Genomic DNA, 20,175 nt, shown 5'->3' on the forward strand with positions numbered 1-20,175 from the left:
GGACTACCCAGAATCTGTTGGGTGCACTTATCTGTTCTGTTTGGGATCCCGCCTGTGTCTGAGTGTCTGTATGTTTGTCATTCTGGATTGGGGTGAACTCCATCTGTCCCCAAAGAAAAGCCCTCTGGGCTGCCTCTTGGCTAAATGGGCTGACTTCAACTATGAGCCCATGTCCCAGGAGAAGATGGTTTTCTTTTGTAACACCACATAGCCACAATATTTCTTAGACGCCAGAGAGAAAATGGCCAAAATGGGGCAATTTCAGTTTACCCAAACTGATGTATTTACATATATAATTAGAAAAGGCTGGCTATAAAATTCAACAACCAATGGGAAGCCTATTTTAATCTTTTCAGGCTTCTAAATGAAATCAGGAGTAATTTACTGCCTCTTTAAAAGAAAATAAATAATTAAACATGCCAGATTGGGGGATGTCAGTGGCCCTGCTAGCAAAATAAAGCCTCTCACAATGGAATGCAGTCTTTGATTAACATGAAAAATCCTAAAAGACAAAGTTATTTTACATAATATAAAATGATCTTTGGTAAATAAAAGCTTAAGTTTGTTGGTTTGATTAAAATAGATACATTTTCAGAGTTATCATCATTGGATATGGCACAAACATGTTATCTCTGCTACAAAATTTGTCAGCAAAAATAATAACTTAAAATCATAGCTGATTTTGTCTGATATCTCATGAGAGTTTTGTAGGCAATCTGAATATAATTATTGGGAACAATTAAACTAAATAGATGTGAACAGGATAAAACTTTTTGGAGGACATTTTAACAATAATTATATGTTATAGTGTATGTACTTAAGATGACGGCTAACTGCTTGTAATGTCACATGAACTTTTTGTGAGTAATCTGAACGCAACTGTTGGGAAGAAACAGGTTAGATATGTAAAAGTGGATAAGGAATTTTGGGTGCAATAATTATATTTTGTGGTATATATTCTTGAGAAACAGCTTCCAAAATATTTTTGGTAACTTGAAACTTTAAAGTTTTCCTAAATTAAGTTAAATGATAAAAGTTTGTTGAGTATCTAGGTCATTTCCACATAAGATGAAATATTAGAAATTGATTACTAAGCATAGATTTGTCTGCCTTTGGTTTCTTATCTCAGAGAAACTAAAAGATGCTTAGGTTTATTGATAAACATGTTTTGTACATGCTGAGAAATTTTGTATGAGAAAACACATATTTCTAAAAAGTCTGTATACAAGGAAAGTAAAATGTAGGTTTTCAGTAAAGAAGGTACAAACAATAGAGATATTTTTATTTGTTCTGTTAAGAAAGATAAATTTGTCCTAAAGTACTAGGAAAGGAAAAAGGAAAGAAAACATGGGACAAATTCTGAATGTAAAAAGTACGTGACAGGGGACGGCCCGGTGGTGCAGCAGTGAAGTGCACGCATTCCACTTTGGTGGCCTAGGGTTCGCCAGTTCAGATCCTGGGTGCGGACATGGCACCACTTGGCAAGCCATGCTGTAGTAGGTGTCCCACATATAAAGTGGAGGAAGATGGGCATGGATGTTAGCTCACTGCCTGCCTTCCTCAGAAAAAGAGGAAGATTGGCAGCAGGTGTTAGCTCAGGGTTAATCTTCCTCAAAAAAAAAAAAAAAAAAAAGGTAAGTGACAGAAGGTTTGTGGAAGTAAAACACTGAGGAGTTTTATAAATGCTCAAGTTGGTTAAGATTGAAATAAACTGAATTAAGTAAATAAGTCTCAATATCAAAAGTAAACTGGTGCAGAATTAGAATTTGGCTTTCTCTCTTAAAAAGATAATTCCCTTTAACTTTTGGTCCGCTTTTGATAAAGAGGTTATAAAGGGGTTTTCTTTATTTTTGAGTAAGTTTACCTAAAAGAAAAGCTATGTCTTGTAAAAATAATTTCCTATGTTCAAAAAGACTGAAGTCTCTCTATTAAGGTTTTTTGGGACTATTTTAACTCTCTGTTTGCTTTTGATATCTTCTGTTGTCACTGTGATTGAATGGATAACTAAGCATTATTTCCTATTTGAACAAGTGTTTCAAAACCTTCTGATATTTTTTATAAACTTCTCCAAACATGAAAGTCTTTCTTTTGACTGAAAAAAAGAAACTTTAGGAATTTCCAATCAGCTCTGGAACTTCTCAAAGAATTTGTTCTCTCTTTCTCTAAAGACAGATAGTAAACTAATTAGGCTTATTTGATATGTTAAATTACATGGGAAACATTATGAGATAGATAATAATAAACCTTCCTACATTACATTGTGTGGATAAATATTATTAATATAAATGTTTTTAAAGATTATATAACATTCCAAAAATTCTGATCTGTCCTGGTTGTCACTCATAAATCTGGTTATTATCTCAAAGAGTTGTATGTCACAAAAATAGCCAAGTGTCTTTGTGTATTGCCATTTTTGAGTGTTTTGTTATTTGCAGACAGTTATTTTACTCTGATATTTTTGCAAATGTTTCATCTGTAGAGAGATTCATAGAAAGGTCTCTGAACACTTGCTCTGGAATGCAAATTTCTAATAAACTTTCAGATTATGAAGCTGAGCTGGGTAACAATTTACAGAACCAGAACAGAAAAACTGATAGCCTCATAAAACTGTAAACAGAAGATCAAAAGTTGATATCATGGTGCTGAATAAACTGATGAGGATGACTATAATGCTTATGATTTTTTGTTTGAAATATTGCTGATTCTTTAAATGTTTTCTTTTTCTAGGTTTAAGGAAACTTTTCTCTTTTATCTTAAGGAACTATGACATAACAATTTATAAGCAAAATTAAAACATTTTTTTCTCCCTACCTGATCTCTAGAAAATTTGGAAACTCTTAGTAAGTATTGTTTTCATGAAAATATAGTTATTCACATAAGTTCAATAAGAACCTATTCTCCTTATAGCAGGACACACTTGGAAACAGCGGTGATATTACCAAGGCTTTGACTGGAATGTCATATTTGAGAAAAATATACATAAACTCTGATATAACCAGACAGCTTTGAAAAACAAAGATTGGACTTTATGGAATAAAGCCACTTGGAAATATTGGCCTGGTACCTTGCTTATGGGATTCTCAGCAACCTTACCAGGTGAGGAAAGAAGGTCAGTTCTCTCCCAAGTGCAAGAACCCCACAATATTTTGGGGACCACAACAGAAGAAAGGAATCCACCCAAATCTGTAGGTACTGCAGCCAGAATCTGATGAAAAGTCCGTGACTTGGCTGTCCTGGCTTCAAGAGGCCTTTAAAGTTCAATCTGAGATTCCTTATAAAAAGATCCAGCAAAGTAGATTTAAAAGAGCCTATAGGATCAACCACTCTTCTTGCTATACTTATGTAAATAACTGGGCCAAGTTTATTGAAGCTAGACTTATTTTGCAAACCAATGAGTCTTAATTTGGCTATCTCTTGTAAACATGATGGTGACTTTAGAGAGAAAAATTATGTTTTAATAGAAAGAATAATACACATTTGTAGATGTTAGATTTTGGTTCTGTTAATTGTCTTTGAGGTTTTGTTTTCTATCTGTAAACTGGACTGGATCTTGAATTCTTCTAGTTTCCTCAAATATCTGCTACAGATCTCCAAACTGACATTTTCCTTTTTTTTTCCCATCCCATCATTTTCCTTTGGAATCACTGAGAACTGAAACCACCATTGTCCCTGAAGCCCTGCAAACTTAAACTGGACAACTTGATATAAACTTAAGAGACATCACCACTAAAAAGATACCTGAGGGGCCGGCCCAGTGGCACAGTGGTTAAGTTCACACATTCTGCTTTGGTGGCCCAGGGCTTGCTGGTTCAGATCCTAGGTGCAAACATGGCACAGCTTGGCGTGCCATGCTGTGGCAGGCATCCCACATATAAAGTAGAGGAAGATGGGCACAGATGTTAGCTCAGGGCCAGTCTTCCTCAGCAAAAAGAGGAGGATTGGCAGCAGTTAGCTCAGGGCTAATCTTCAAAAAAAAAAAAAAAAAAAGATACCTGAACACCTGATGACATCATTACAGCTTCCTGGTTTGGGGGTTCAGGAATGATCTGATGGGAAAAAGTTAGTGATAATTCTAATTACTATAATATTTGTTGGTATGTGCCTCTGTTGTGATATCTATTGTTGTTACAACTTATACATAAACTTGCAAGATATGTTACTACAATGTCTTGTAAAACCTCTACCAAAAAAAATACTAAAAGTCATTTTACCCATCAGGTCAAATTTTCCATTCCATGGCCCCCTTGTGACACCCCCATTCAGCAGGAAGTAGCTAGATTTGAGATGACGACCTTAATCCCACAAGACTGTGGAATAAACAACCGATAATGGGGGATTGAAACTGAGAACTAAAGAGTTAAAAAATCTTCTCTAGAGCAAAAGCTCTGAGATAAGCTTTGCTAACTGCAGCTGTGCATATTCAACATAATCAACTATTGTTTAAAACTAACCAGGTCTTTCTGTCTCTCCTTACCATGTGGTGAACTGTCTTTCCCAGAAATTCAAAGTCCAGAGGTTGATTCAGTATTCAAGGCCAAATGCAGGCTGGTGCGAAGGCGCCAAACAGCAAGGCCACCTATTGTCTCTCCCCTATCTAAAACCCTAGATAAAAACTGCTACTTTTTTCCCTTTGAGGAGGTGGATCTGAGTTCAAACTCCCATGTCCTCACCTGGCTGCCTTTCCTTGCCAAAAGCCTGGTGTTTCAGTTTTTTGGTTTTTTTTTTTTTCTCCCCGTTATAGGCCCTACTGTGCAATGGGTAAATGAATCTGTGTTTGCGTTCGGTATCAAACTGAGTAGCCAAGTGAGAAAAGAGACAGATCCATAACTCATACTTTACCCAAGGACAACTTCCACATTAGGATCAAGGATTCAAATGTAAAAAATAAAACCACAGAAGTTCTAAAAGCCATGAGAGAATTCCTATATAACTTCAGAGTAGGGAAGGCCTTTCCAACTATGACACAAAACCCAGGAGCCATAAAAGATTAATTCTACTACTCTTCATGTAATTCACTTCAATATGGCTTTCATCCCAACAACTGTAATAAAATCTATCAAAGGCCACTATTGATCTCTACCTGCCAAATCCAGTGGTCCATTCTCACTCCTCATTCTTTTCAATCTCACTGTGGTATTTGATAGTGTCAATCACCACTATTTTCTTGAAATATAGTTTTCTTCTGGCTACTAAGAAATCGCCATATGCTTGTTTTCCTTTCACTATACTGACTGCTCCTTCTCTGTCACCTTGCACGGATCTTTCTCTTTTCCTGATCTTAAATCTTTGGGTACTCCAGGACATACTGCTCATCTCTATCTAAAATTATCCCCTAGATGTCCATCCTGTCACACATAAATGTTGATTACTTGCAAATTCATCTCTCTTGATAACCCCTCCCCTAAACTCCAGATTCATATAGCCAATTGCTCACTTGACATTTCTAGTTTATGCCCCAATAAAATTCTCAAAGTTAACGCAGCTAAACACAACTTCTTGATTCCCCCCAAAACCTGCTACTGTCCCTTGTCCCTCTTCTCATAAAGCACCACCACAACCAGTCCATCAGGCCAAAACTTTCAGAGTTATTTTTAACATCTCTCTCTTTCATTTTCCACATCCAATCTTGGCAAATCTTGTCAAATACATACTCCAAATCCAACCATTTAAGACTGCTCTATCATATCACTCTAGTCTAAGCCACTCTCATCTCTCACCTGAACTCCAGCAATAGTCACATAACTGGTCTCCCTGATTCCATTCTTACCGCCTACAGTCTATTTTCTACATTACCAGAGTAATGCTTTTAAAATGTAAACCACACCATTGTCTCGATCCTGTTCTCAATCTTCTAATGGTTTGCTATCACAGTTAAAACAAAATCCAAGTCCATGCTATGTTACAGACCTTGACTACCTATTTCTTTGTTTCTTACCACTCTTACTCTGACTCACTGGGCTCCAGCCTCACTGGTATCCTCAAACATACAGATAATATAGTGTGATATGGTGTGGTGTGATGTAATGTGCCAGATATTGATAAGAGCTAAGAAGACAACTAAAGCAGAGTCAGAAGAAAGAAAATAATGGGGGTGCTGTCTTAAATAGGATGACCTCTTTGAGGAGGTGACATTTGAGCAGAGATTTGAAAGAATTGAGGGAGTGAACCATGCAAATGTCTGCTGTTGCTGCATAACAAGTTACCGCCAACTTGGTGGCTTAAAACAACACAAATGTATTATCTCACAGTTTTGTAGGTTAAAAGTGTGACATAGGTCTCCATCTTCAAAGCCAGCAATGTTGCATCTTCTGACTTCTTTCATCTTCATGCTCTTCTCTGTGATCAGCTGGCAAAGTTTCTCCACTTTTAAGGATTCATGTGATTAGATTGGGCCCACCTGGATAATCCAGGATAATCTTCCTATCTCAAAGTATGTGCTCTTAATCACATCTTCAAAGTCCCTTTTGCCATGTAAGGTAACAAAATCCACAGGTTCAGGATATTAGAGCATTGACATCTTTGGGGGCCATCATTCTACCTGCCATACCATATGTAATCTTCCACTCCAGAAACAGCATATATTCAAGTCTATTTTATATATCTTAAACTTTTTACAAATTTATTCTTGTAAGGCCACACATCTCAATAAGAAAAGCTATTCTTTTGTATTTTGTTTTTCTTATTATTGCTATGACTGTTTCCATTATCTTTTCTAACTGGTTTTTATGTTCATCTACTTTGTTGAGTTTAACATTAATTCTAAAAGTAATTCACTTCATTTTCTTGGGCTTTATAGTTCTATAATCATTGACAAATAAAGATAATTTTGTCTGATATTTATGCGTTCTTTGGTCAGCTATATTTCCTTTGGTCAGGATTTCTAGAACAATAATGAAATAATAATATTGACAGTGAGAATTCTTGGTTTTACTCCCAAATTTTAATGGAAGCATGGTTCTTAAGAGATAGTTTAAACAGATCAAGTATGATGCTAGCATTCAATGTAAGGTATTTTTTACTGAATTACAGAAAAATTCTATAGTTATTAAAAGGAATTGATATTGGACTTTCTGGAATTCCTTTTAAATATCTGTTCATTTGATCATGCTTTTCATAGTTCTTACTGACTAAAGATATCAATATATTTTCAGAAATAAACATAATTAAACCAGGGCCCCACTTGGCCCAGCTGGTTTGAATCTTTAAAGACTTAAATTTAAGTGTAAAATATACACATACAGAAAAAATTTCATAAGACATATATACAACTTAATGAATTATTATGAGGTGAATATGCATGTAATTACTACCTAGGTCAAGGAATAGACTTTTGCCAGAATTCTAGAAGCCCTCTGAGATCCCCATCTACATCAAAACACCTTCCCATTCCCTGACTAATGGCAATTACTGCCTTGTTTTTCTTCAAAATTTTGTATTTTTCTTCATAACATTATATTTATAATGTATGAATCCTCAAACACTATCACTTCATTTTTCCTGTTGAACTTTATATAACTGGAATCATTAATTATGTACTCTTTAATGTCTGGCTTTCTTCACTCCATGTCACATTGTTCACCTTTGTTTGATGCGAGGAGTCAACTCTCTACTCTGAAAATTGGTAAAATATGGGGAAAGAATCAAGCATTAATTCTTCCTTTCCTGAATATATTGTATCTCAGAGTAACTGAACTGTTGATAAGGGAAAGATTTTATTTATACAAGTATTCCAGTTAGTAACAAAGAAAATGAGAGAATATCATCATTCAGACTCTAATGAAATAACGGAGCTAGACAACAATCATTGGTGGCTGCTAAAACATTAGGTTAAAAGTCAATGGAGAACTTTTTCATGGATGAATCAGGTAGACAATACCAGAACACAGTGATCAATGTAAACATTAAAAAAAAAAAAAAAACTGACACAGCACCTAAATATATAAAGCAAATACTAACAGATCAAAAGGGAGAAACAGACAACAATATAATAATCATAGAGGACTTTAATACCCCACTTTCATCAATGGTTAGAACATCCAGACAGAAAATCAATAAGGAAACATTGGCCTTAAATGACACATTAGATCATATGAACTTAACAGACATATACAGAACTTTCCATCCCAAAGCAACAAAATAAACATTCTTCTCAAGAGTACATGGAACATTCTCCAGGATACATAATATGTTAGGCCACAAAACAAGTCTTCATAAATTTAAGAACAGTGAAATCATGTCAAGCATCTTTTCTGATACAATGGTAGGAAATTAGAAATCAATCACAAGAAGAAAATTGGAAAATTCACGAATATGTGGAAGTTAAATAACATGCTACTGAACAGCCAGTGGGTCAAAGAAGAAATTAAAAAATACCTTGAGACAAAGGAAGTGGAAATATAACATACCAAAGTTACGGGATGAAGCAAAAGCAATTGTAAGAGGGAAGTTCATAGCAATAAATACATACCTCAAGAAACAAGAAAAATCTCAAATTAACAACTTACATTTCACCTCAAGAAACTAGAAAAAGAAGAACAAACAAAGCCCAATGTTAGTAGAAGGAAGTGAATAAGATTAGAGCTACAATAAATAGAGATTAAAAAGACAACAGAAATGATCAATGAATCTAAGAGCTGGGTTTTGAAAAGATAAACAAAATAGACAAAACTTTAGCCAGACCCACCAAGAAAAAAAAAGAGGACTCAAATAAACAAAATTAGAAGTGAAAGAGGAGACATTAGAACCGATACCACAAAACACAAAGGATCAAAGAGACTACTGTGAACAATTATATGCAAACAAGTCACACAACCTAGAAGTAATGAATAAATTCCTAGAAAACATTCAAACTACCAAGACTGAATCATGAAAAAACAGAAAATCTGAGCAGACCAATTATTAGTACGGAGATTGAATCAGTACTCAAAAACCTCCCGACAAACAAAAGTCCAGGACAAGATGGCTTCACTAGTGAATTCTAACAAACAATTGAAGAATAATTAATACCAATCCTTTTCAATACCAATCCTTTTCAAAATATTCCAAAAAACAGAAGAGGAAGGAACACTTGCAAACTCATTTTATGAGGCCAGCATTATGCTGATACCAAAACCTGACAAGGACACCACAAGGAAAAAAAATATCACAGGCCAATAACCCTGATGAAGATAGATGCAAAAGTCCTCAACACAATATTAGCAAACTGAATTCAACAATATATTAAACATATCATACACCATGATAAAGTGACATTTATTCCATGGATGCAAAGATGGTTCAACATCTGCCAATCAATCAATGTGATACACCGCATTAATAAAATGAAGAAGTAAAATCATATGATCATGTCAGTAGATGCAGAAAGAGCATCTGACAAAATTCAACACTCATTTATGATAAAAATTCTTAATAAAGTGGGTATAAAGGAAATGTACCTCAACATAAGGAAGGCCAAATATAACAAGCCCATAGCTAACACCATACTCAATGCTGACAAGCTTTTCCTCTAAGAACAGGAACAAGACAAGGATGCCTACTCTTGCCATTTTTATTCAAATAGTATTGGAAGTCATAGCCAGAGAAATTTGGAAAGAAGATGGAAAACTGTCACTATTTGCAGATGACATGATATTATATGAGAAAACCCTAAAGATTCCACCAAAGAACTGTTACTATTAATAAACAAATTCAGTAAAGTTGTAGAATACAAAATAAAAATACAAAAATCTGTTGTGTTTCTATATACTAATAATGAACTATAGGAAAGAGAAATTAAGAAAACAATCCCATTTACAAGTACATCAAAAAGAATAAAATACCTAGGAATAAATTTAACCAAGGAAGTGAAAGACCTGTACACTGAAAAGTAAGACATTGATGAAAGAAATTGAAAATGATACAAATAAATGGAAAGATATTCTGTGCTCATGGATTGGAAGAACTAATATTGTAAAAATTTCCATACTACCCAAAGCAATCTACACGTGATCCCTATGAAAATTTCAATGGCATTTTTCACAGAAATAGAACAAACAGTCCTAAACTTTGTATGAAATCACAAAAGACTATGAACAGCCAAAACAATCTTGGGAAAGAAGAACAAAGCTGGAAGCACCATGCTTTCTGATTTCAAACTATGTTACAAAGCTACAGTAACAAAAACAGTATGCTACTGGCATAAAAACAGGGGCCAGCCCCATGGCTGAGTGGTTAAGTGCCCATGCTCCACTTTCGCGGCCCAGGGTTTCACCAGTTCAGATCCTGGGCATGGACATGGCACTGCTCATCAGGCCATGTTGAGGCAGCATCCCACATGCCACAACTAGAAGGACCCACAACTAAAAACATATATACAACTATATACTGGGGGGATTTGGGGAGAAAGAGCAGAAGAAAAGAAAAATGATTGGCAACAGTTGTTACTTCAGGTGCCAATGTTTAAACAAAACAAAAAAACCCCCAGTATGCTACTGGCATAAAAACAGACATACAGATTGATGGTAAAGAATAGAAAGTCCAGAAATAAGCCATGCATATATAGTCAGTTAATTTATGACAGAGGAGCCAAGAATATACAAGGGGGAAAGAACAGTCTCTTCAATAAACGGTGTTGGGAAAACTGGACAGCCACAAGCAAAAGAATGAAACTGGACCACTATCTTCCACCATACACAAAAATCAACTCAAAATGGATTAAAGACTTGAAAACAATACCTGAAACCACAAGACTCCTAGAAGAAAACATAGGTGGTAACCTCCTTGACATAGATCTTGACGATGAGTTTTTGGATTTGACATCAAAAGCAAAGACAACAGAAGCAAAAATAATCAAGTGGGGCTACATCAAACTAAAAAGCTTCTGCAGAGTAAAGGAAACCATCAACAAAATGAAAAGGCAACCTACCAGATGGGATAAAATATTTGCAAATCATATATCTGATAAGGGGTTAATTTCCAAAATACATAAAGAACTCACACAACGCAATAGCAAAAAAAAATCTGACTTAAAAATGGGCAGAGGATTTGAATAGACATTTTTCCAAAGCAGCTACACAGATGACCAACAGATTCATGAAAAAGTGCTCAATATCAGTAATCATCAGAGAAATGCAAAGCAAAACCACAATAAAATACCACGTCACATCTGTTAGAATGCCTATTATCAAAAAGACAAGAAATACCAAGTATGTGGAAAAAAGGGAACCCTTGTGCACTGGTGTTGGGAATATAAATTGGTGCAGCCACTATGGAAAACGGCATAGAGATTCCCCAAAAAATTAAAAATAGAACTACCATATGATCCAGAAATTCCACTTCTGGGTATCTATTCGAAGGAAACGAAAACATTAACAAAAAGATATATGCTCCCCCATGTTCAGTGCAGTATTATTTACAATAGCCAAGGTATGGAAGCAACCTAAGTGTCTATCAATGGATGAATGGGTAAAGAAAATGTGGTGTGTGTATATATATACATATATATATATATATATATATTTACACACAATGGAATATTATTATTCAGTCATAAAAAAGAAGGATGTCTTGCCATTTTACAACAACATGGAAGGAACCTGAGGGCGTTATTCTAAGTGAAATAAGTCAGACAGAGAAAGGCAAATACCGTATGATCTCATTTATATGTGGAATCTAAAACAGAAAAAAAACCCACATAGATAAGAAAACAGACTGGTAGTTGCCAGAGGCAGGGGGTGGATTCAGGTGGGGAAAACTGATGACACTGTCAAGAGAGTAAAAGGACAAGCCACAGACTAGGAAAAAATATTTGTACATCACACATTTGATAAATGACTTAGAGTATAAAAAGAATTCTCAATACTCAATGAGAAAACAACAACCTAATTTAACGTTACCAAAGAAGATACACGGATGGCAAAAAAAGCCCATAAAATATGCTCAACATCATTAACCTTCTGGGAAATGCAAATTAAAACTACAGTGAGAGGGGCCAGCCCAGTGGCGGAGCAGTGAAGTTCTCTGGTTCTGCTTTGGCAGCCAGGGGTTCACTGGTTCCAATCCTGGGTGTGCACCTATGCACTGCTTGTCAAGCCACGCTGTGGCAGGTGTCCCATCTATAAAGTAGAGGAAGATAGGCACAGATGTTAGCTCAGGGCCAGTCTTCCTCAGCAAAAAGAGGATTGGTAGCAGATGTTAGCTCAGCGCTAATCTTCCTCAAAAAAATTTAAAAATTTAAAAAACTACAGTGAGAGACTACCTCACACCTTTTAAAATGGCTAAAATTTAAAAGGCAAGCAATCCAAGTGCTGGTGAGGATGTTGATCAACTCAATCTCTCATCCACTGCTGGTGGGAATATAAAATGGTACAACTGCTTTGGAAGACATTTTGGCAATTTCTTAAAACATTTAACATACATCTACCATGTGACCTACACATTCTACTCACAGAAATTTATCCAGGAAAAATGAAAGTGTATGTTCATACAAAGACTCATACACTAATGTTCACAGTAGCTTAATTTGTAAAAAAAAAAAACCCTAAAAACAACGTAAATGTCCATCAATAGAAGAAGGGATAAACAAACTGTTTATATCCACACAATGGAATACTACTCAGCAACAAAATCAATAAATACATGCAACAATGTGGATGACTCTAAAGATAATTACGCAGAGTGAAAGAAGCCAGACAAAAAGGTACCCATGTATGATTTTATTTCCATAAAATTCTGGGAAATGCAAACTTATCTCTAGAGACAGAAAACAGAGAAGTGGTTGCCTTGGGATGGGGAGCACAGGAGGGAGGGATCAGACACGGGGAAGAGGAAGCTTTTGGGGATCATGGATATGTTCACTATCTTGACTGAAGTGATGGTTCCATAGGCACGTACACAGATCAAAACTTATAAAACTGTACACTTTAAATATGTACAGTTTATTGTACGTCAATTCCACCTCAAAAAACATGTTTAAAGTGGAACAGATATAATATTTATAAAATATATGTAGGGTATAACACAATGAAACAACAGAACACTCTCTCTATCCATTACCCAATTTAAAAACATAAATGTTACCAATATTTTTGAAAATTTCTGTCTTCCCTGACCACCCTAAAGCACGGCCTTTCTTGTTAAGAACACATGGATGTTTCAAACTGTTTTCTGAATACTTTAGGTTCCCAAACGTGGATATTCTGCGGGACTATTTTTATCTAAATTAGCCGAGTAATGCGGTGGTTGGGCACAATTCGAAGCTGAAACTTGCCATTTAAAAGATGAGCAGCCCAAAACAGTGACTGAAAAGCAATCCTGTTTTTGAATTACGAACGTCTGCGAGCCTCAGCCCACAAAGGAAAAGGAGGAATTCTTCTTAACTGTAGCCAGGCAGGCATGCCCTCTCACTTCCTTTTAACGAACCGGTCACAGGAGTGGGATCTGGGGAGGAGGGGAGCACCCTGTAGAAAAGAGGCTTTGGCAGCGGTTTTCTAGGGTGGTTTTAACCAGGCTCCACCCCTGGAACTTGTTTTCTTGGCAGAGGTCACTGGAAGACCCGAACAGGACGAAGTGCACTGTGCATGTAAAACTACAGCAGTATCTCCACACTCACAGATGGAGACGCAGGAACAGATTTGGAATAAGAGATTGTAGTCAACTTCTTGCTAAGGAAAAGCTGGGAAGCTTCTCCTGTTGCTTTATGAAAACTAAGCTATCGTCACCTTTTGCCAAAGAGCTATTCATTGGGCAAAACGGGCCTCTTGCCCATTATTTTACTTCAGCTGCGTCTTTCCAGCACAGCATGTTCTTATTTCCGCAGCACCTGATTGGCTGGGGAGTGTGGCCAGAAGCCTACCCCCTGCACTTAAAGCCATCAGGTCTCTAACTGGCCATCTGTTTTTTTTCTTGTCTGAGTGATGGCGCTTACCATCTTTATACTCCAGCTGGCAGTTTACATCCTGGCATTTCCCATATACCTGCTGAACTTTCTGGGCTTGTGGAATAGGATATGTAAAATATGGTTCCCCCGCTTCTTGGAGAGGTTCACGGTGACGTACAATGAACAGATGGCCAGCAAGAAGCGGGAGCTCTTCAGCAACCTGCAGGAGTTTGTGGGATCCTCCGGGAAGCTCTCCCTGGTGGAAGTGGGCTGTGGCACCGGGGCCAACTTCAAGTACTACCCGCCTGGGTGCAGGGTGACCTGTATTGACCCCAACCCCAACTTTGAGAAGTTCTTGATCAAGAGCGTTGCCGAGAACCGACATGTGCAGTTCGAGCGCTTTGTGGTGGCTGCCGGGGAGAACATGCACCAGGTGGCCGATGGCTCCGCGGACGCGGTGGTCTGCACCCTGGTCCTGTGCTCTGTGGAGAACCAGGAGCAAATCCTCCAGGAAGTGCGCAGGGTGCTGAGGCCGGTGAGTGACAGGGTTGAGGAGGACCGGATAAGTGAGAACCTCTATCACCAAGGGCAGTCCACTTTCAGGTGGACCAAATATTCTAAAGTAACTACTAGAGAAGGCACTGTTGAACAACAACAAAAAAATGTTAGAGTGGGAAAGAGGCTATAAAGGGAAAGATTGATAAATCTGAATACATAAAATTTTAAAACTCCTGCAGAGACTATAAACAAAGTTAAAGTACAAAAACAAACTTGGAAACAGTATTTGGCAGGGATGATAGACAAAAGGTGAACTCCCTTCATATAACAGACATTATAAATCAATAGATCAATAAGATTTTCTAAATCAATAAAAAACCACAAGAGAAAAATAAGCAAAGAGCAGGAACAGAAATATAAATAACAATAGCTAATTATATGATAAAAATGTTCAACCTTACTCACGATGAAAGATCAAATGAAAACAACAAACTAATTCTACCTACTGTACTGTCAGAGACTTTAAAAGGCAATGTGATATTGGAGTGGGACTGGGGGATTGGACGCCCCCATATACGTTGGAGGAAGTGCCCTCTTTGGAAGGCAATTTGATAAGATCAAAATTTAAAGTGCAAATTCTCTTTTATCTAGCAGGAATTTATCTGATAGCTATACTGCACAAATGTGCAAAAACTCATCCATATGAAAAGATATTCATGACAGTGTCTGTTATAGTACAAATTGGAAATAACCCAAATGTGAATCAATAGCAAGCTGTTCAAGTAAATGGTCACATAATATAAAGGAATTCTGTTAAAAAGAACAAGGAAGAGTTATCTATGTTGATATGAAAAAATCTCCCAGAGATAGTGTCAAATGAAAAAAAGCAATCAAAGCATGGGAATATTATGTAGAGTATAAGCCCATTTGTGTGAGGGGAAAGAATATATGCCTATATTGTATATGTTATTGGGAATGACAGATAAGAAGCTAACAGTGCTCACCTCTCGGGAAGGGACTTGGATACAGGGAAGAACAACTTTTCATTTTATACCTTTCTGTATAGTTTGAAATTCCTTATACCTGTATGTAATTTTCACATATTACCTTTATCATTTTTTTTAAAACTAGTTTATAATAATTTTAGTCTAAATGTAGTTGAACATAAATAAAGTATGGCTATCTTAACATTCGAATTTACTATTCTAAGAGAAAAGGCGTTCTATAATCCCCAGTTTTATTTCCAATAGAGGAAGTTCCTCAGGAGGATAAGGACTTGGAGGTAGGGTGTTGAGGCAATAATACAATTCTGCCTTTGGCTCAAGGACAGGCCAACATCAAAGCAGTAAATGAAAAAGGTCTGATTGTTCTTCCCAAATGCTGGGTTCTCGTATCCTAAGACTGGGCACTAACGGGGCACACTTACTAGATGTTTTGTTTACCGTGTTTCTAAGCTCACAACACCCCTGCAAAGCAAGTAATTATTTTCTCCATTTTATAGCCCTGGTAAGACTCCTAAGGGGATCATATTCTTGGTAGTCTTCCTTAGCTCCTGCAAAGCACCCGCTCTCTGCTGAATGTAACCACGAGCTTTATGACATTCTCATTTAAGCCTCACAGCAGTCCTGTGAAGCAGGTATTGTCTTCATGTTGGGTTGAGCAAACAGACTCAGAGAGGTTAAGACACTTACTCAAAGTCCACAGCTAGAAGGTCTGACTTTCTGTTTTTTTTTCCTTAAGATTGGCACCTGAGCTAATATCTGTTGCCAATCTTCTTTTTTTTTTTTCTTTCCTTGTTCTTCTCCCCAAAGCACTCCCAGGACATAGTCGTATGTACTAGCTGTAAATCTTTCTTGTTGAGCTATGTGGGATGCTGCCTCAGCATGGCCTGATGAGCAGTGCCATGTCCACACCCAGGATCGGAACCTGCAAAACCCTGGGCCTCTGAAGTGGAGCCTGGGAACGGAGGCGGCCCTGCTGACTTTCTTTAATGTAAATATTCTTATCACTGCACCAGTACTTATCACTGGGCCTTTTTATCTCTCTGATTCAGCCTTTCTACCACTTTCGCTGACTGTTCTTCCTCTGCCCATCCCTTAAACACTGGAGTTTCTTTTTTGGCTCTCATTTCACTTATCTACATCCCCTAGGCGATCTCATGCACCCCCAAGGTTTTCACTTACCACGCATACACAGATGGTTTCCAAATCAAAATATCTAGCCTGGATCTATCTCTAACTCCAGGCTGCATATCTAGCTGTTTACTTGATAGTCATCTGAATGACTGACAAAGATTTCTAGGTTCACCTGTGCTAACTCAGAGGGCAAACAATGACCTCGCCAAACCCGGGTCTCCTCCCTACTCTCCTGTCCTACTCTATGGAAATTCTCTTTTTTTTTTTGTTCAATCATGACATTCCAAGTTTTCCACTCCTGAATACAGGTCTTATACTTACCCATGGGATTTGGGAGAACTTTATCTCTAAACTCCCTGCCTGGGATAGCCAAGATTAGGGTAGCTACAAGAGGCCAAGAACAGTGGGACAGTCACTACAGGTTTTCGAGGTGACTGTCAGGTCCTTTTCCCCCTACTCTCCTCAGAGGTAGACAGGTAGAAAACTTCCAAAGACTCCCTAATAATGTGTAGCCTCTATTGTGTCTATACTTGACCTATATTTATATAGGACTGCCCTGGATGAAAGTAGCAGTTGTTCATACTTACATGACAGTTATTTACACACAGTATCCACTGATTGCTTAAGTAATCATATCATTTACATCCTTGTGACAATGGTCCAAAAAGATAAGACATGGTTATTTCATCTCAGGCAGTGCATGGGGTGGATTCAGACTCTCCCACAGGTTTGCAAAGCAGAGCCTGAGAGCTATTATCAGATGAATTAAAAGATTTTTCTTAAAAATAAAAGAAGTAGAAGTAAAAAAAAAAAAAGTAAATAAAAGGCAAACAACAAACTGGGGAAAACATTTGTAATATACATAATCTGATGATACTAAAAGCCCTTACTAGTCAGTAAGAAAAAAACCAGCACCCTATTAGAAAACTGAAAAAGGATATGACAGACAAATCAGAAAAGAACAAATCTTTTTTAAATTTAAACAATAAAGTTTAGTAAAAGATGTTATATCTCTTAAGAATATCAAAGATATACATATTATTGAAAATGAAATACCATTTTACCTATCAAGTTCACAAAGATGCAGGGAAAAAAAGTATTGATGAGAGTTTACTGGAAACAGGCACTCACTTCCATTGCTGGTATGCAGGCAAATTTGCTATAACTTTTCCAAAGGGCAATTTGACAACCTGTACCAACAGCTTTAAAAAGGTACAGAGTTTTGACTCAGTAGTTCCACTTTTTAGCAAGTTATTTGGAAATAATTAGAGATGGTCACAAAGATTTATGGATAAGGATGTTCACTGTTACAGTATTTTTAACAGAGAAAAATTGCAAATAACCTAAATGAGAACGGTTAAATAACAGATGGTACCTTCAGTGGTATGAAATACTGTGTACAGATTTTTTAAATGTTTTAGAAAAACTAAAGCAGGTTACAAAGCAGAATGTATATTCCAATTCTAGTTTTAGGGGAAAAAGTACCTATTCCTATAGAAGTACACACAAAATCCTAACAGCAGTTATCTCAAGGTGCTAAAATGGTGGGTGATTATTTTTCTTCTTAAATTTTTCTGTATTTTCTAAATTTTCTAAAAGAAACATACCAGGGAGGCAGTATTGCTAGCATCTGGAGCCAGAACACGAAGGTTCAAAACCTGATTCTGACATTTATCAGCTGTGTGACCTTGGGCAAGTTGCTTATTTTCTGTGACTCATTTTCCTCATCTTTAAAAATAGGAATCATAGTAAGTAGTATTATAAACTTATTTGGTAAGTTTATTGTGAGGATTAAGTGAGTTTACACGTGATTGGCATTAAGGATAGCACCTTGCATGCGGTAACTGCTTTAAGTTCTAGCTATTCTTATGTATTACTTTCACGGTCAGAAAATATAGTGTCAATTGCTTGAGAGTGGCAGCTCTGTATAAAATCTGACAGAAGGTGAAACCATTGACCAAAATGGTGTCTTATTAAATTTTAATTTATCCATGTCTTCTCATGAAGTTGGCCTCTGGGGCCACTGAAAGCTGAAACTTCAATCATCTTATAAATCTATTTTCCCAAAACTAAAATCCTCAAAAGTTTTCTTTTTTTTTCTTTCTCAGGGAGGGGCTTTTTATTTCATGGAGCATGTAGCAGCTGAGCGTTCAACCTGGAATTACTTCTGGCAACAGGTCTTACATCCTGTCTGGTACCTTGTGTTTGATGGGTGCACCCTAACCAGAGAGACCTGGAAGGCCCTAGAGAGGGCCAACTTCTCTAAGGTGAAGATGCAGCACTTACAGGCCCCGCTGTCCTGGGAGCTGCTGCGCCCTCACATCTATGGATATGCTGTGAAATAGCGCGTGTGGAGAGTGGAGAGCTGAATGACCCAAATAACTTCAGGCTTCAGTTTTACACTTAAAATAACTAATAGGGAGAGGAGAAACCTTTTTTTAGGTAAGGTGAATTTCATCCTTAAAAGTTTATGTTATACCCTACTTAGCCATTTTCTATTGTCTCCCAGAGAATCAAAAACAAAACAAAACAAGCCAGCTTTGAACTCTCCCTTAAAAGGAAACAGTGGGCTTTCATAATTGAAATCTACCATTAGCCCCAAACCTTAGTTTATTCAGTAACTTCAAAAGTTTTCCAACTGTCTTATTTATATTGTTTTACCCAACAGATTTTAATTTTACCCCCTCTCTGAGAGCTTTGTGCTAATAAGCAGTTAAATCACTCGAAGACTTTAAAAAGGGAGAAGTGAAAAAAATCTCAATAATTCATAAACTGAATGAAGAAATATGAACTAGTTGAAAATCCAAATCTAAATGGCACAGATTTTTTGAAAAAGAAATCTGATCTATTTGTTCTTAGTATCACCAGGCTGGCTTTCAAAATTAAAGTACCATGCTACCACGCCTAGTTCTGCATGGCTTTTATGCCAGTATTCCTTTAAAGTGTATTTTCCTGCACATTCTAGTCTTCAATTCTTAAGATGAAGAGGGTACTTGACACTTTAGTATATCCATAAAACTATTTGAGGCAGTTAAGGTTCTTGGGTTCCTTTCCGTTATTATCTAGCATATACTCCTCTGAACATAGTAAGTTGCAGGCAAAGAAAAGGCGACTGTAATTAGGAAAACCTTGTATAATTCGGCACACTTTGTAAGAGTCCCTGTGAGTCACTAAAGAAGTAGACAGGTATGTTTTGGATGATTCTGATCAAATTTTCACTGCTGTTCCAAGATGCTTTCTTTGTTCCTTGCAACCATGGAAACCTCTGAAAATCATCACAAGTGCTTTGAAAACAAGCATTAGGTTGTTCAGTCAGAGGGCTTAAGAATAAAAGTTTCAGCAATAGTGTGTATGTATTCTAATAAATTTAGTGTATTTTCTGAGATTTTGCAAAGAGATGTTTAAACATCAAATCAATCAATTCACATGCATTTTAGGAATGGAAATAAAATAAATGGTTTTTATCTTTGCTGGCTTGGTTTCATTTTTCTTAATGTCTCTGGGAGGGCTTTCCTTCATTGTGGAAAAACAAGCTCTTTGAACATACAGATTTTTCTTTCTAAAGCCAGGTAACAATAAACACAGCTAGGTTTTAGAAAAAGCAATTTTGGAAGGATCAGAATGAGTTCTGAAAACTTCAAGTCGAAAGATCCCATTTGTGAAATCCACAGAGCAGAAAAGAGGGAA

At 36.8% G+C, this 20,175-nt stretch overlaps 2 protein-coding genes across 3 annotated transcripts in view; one reads left to right on the forward strand and one right to left on the reverse strand.

Annotated features, from left to right (window-relative positions):
- Nucleotides 1-20,175, reverse strand: part of LOC103545897 (endogenous retrovirus group K member 9 Pol protein) — a 99,639-nt gene that overhangs the window by 63,007 nt on the left and 16,457 nt on the right. The window lies entirely within an intron of this gene.
- TMT1A (thiol methyltransferase 1A) overlaps nt 13,377-20,175 on the forward strand; it is a 38,260-nt gene continuing 31,461 nt past the window's right edge. Inside the window, exons 1-2 of one of the 2 annotated variants that reach the window (XM_008512427.2) lie at nt 13,377-14,390; nt 18,597-19,957. In XM_008512427.2, the coding sequence (XP_008510649.2) occupies nt 13,893-14,390; nt 18,597-18,833 (735 nt within the window). In that variant the 5' untranslated portion in view covers nt 13,377-13,892 and the 3' untranslated portion in view covers nt 18,834-19,957. Of the gene's footprint in view, nt 14,391-16,028; nt 16,031-18,596; nt 19,958-20,175 lie in introns of those variants that run through there. The other variant, XM_070621329.1, reaches the window with a different exon arrangement.

The sequence above is a fragment of the Equus przewalskii genome, chromosome 5, assembly GCF_037783145.1.
Source record: "Equus przewalskii isolate Varuska chromosome 5, EquPr2, whole genome shotgun sequence".
In the NCBI taxonomy this organism is placed as follows: domain Eukaryota; kingdom Metazoa; phylum Chordata; class Mammalia; order Perissodactyla; family Equidae; genus Equus; species Equus przewalskii.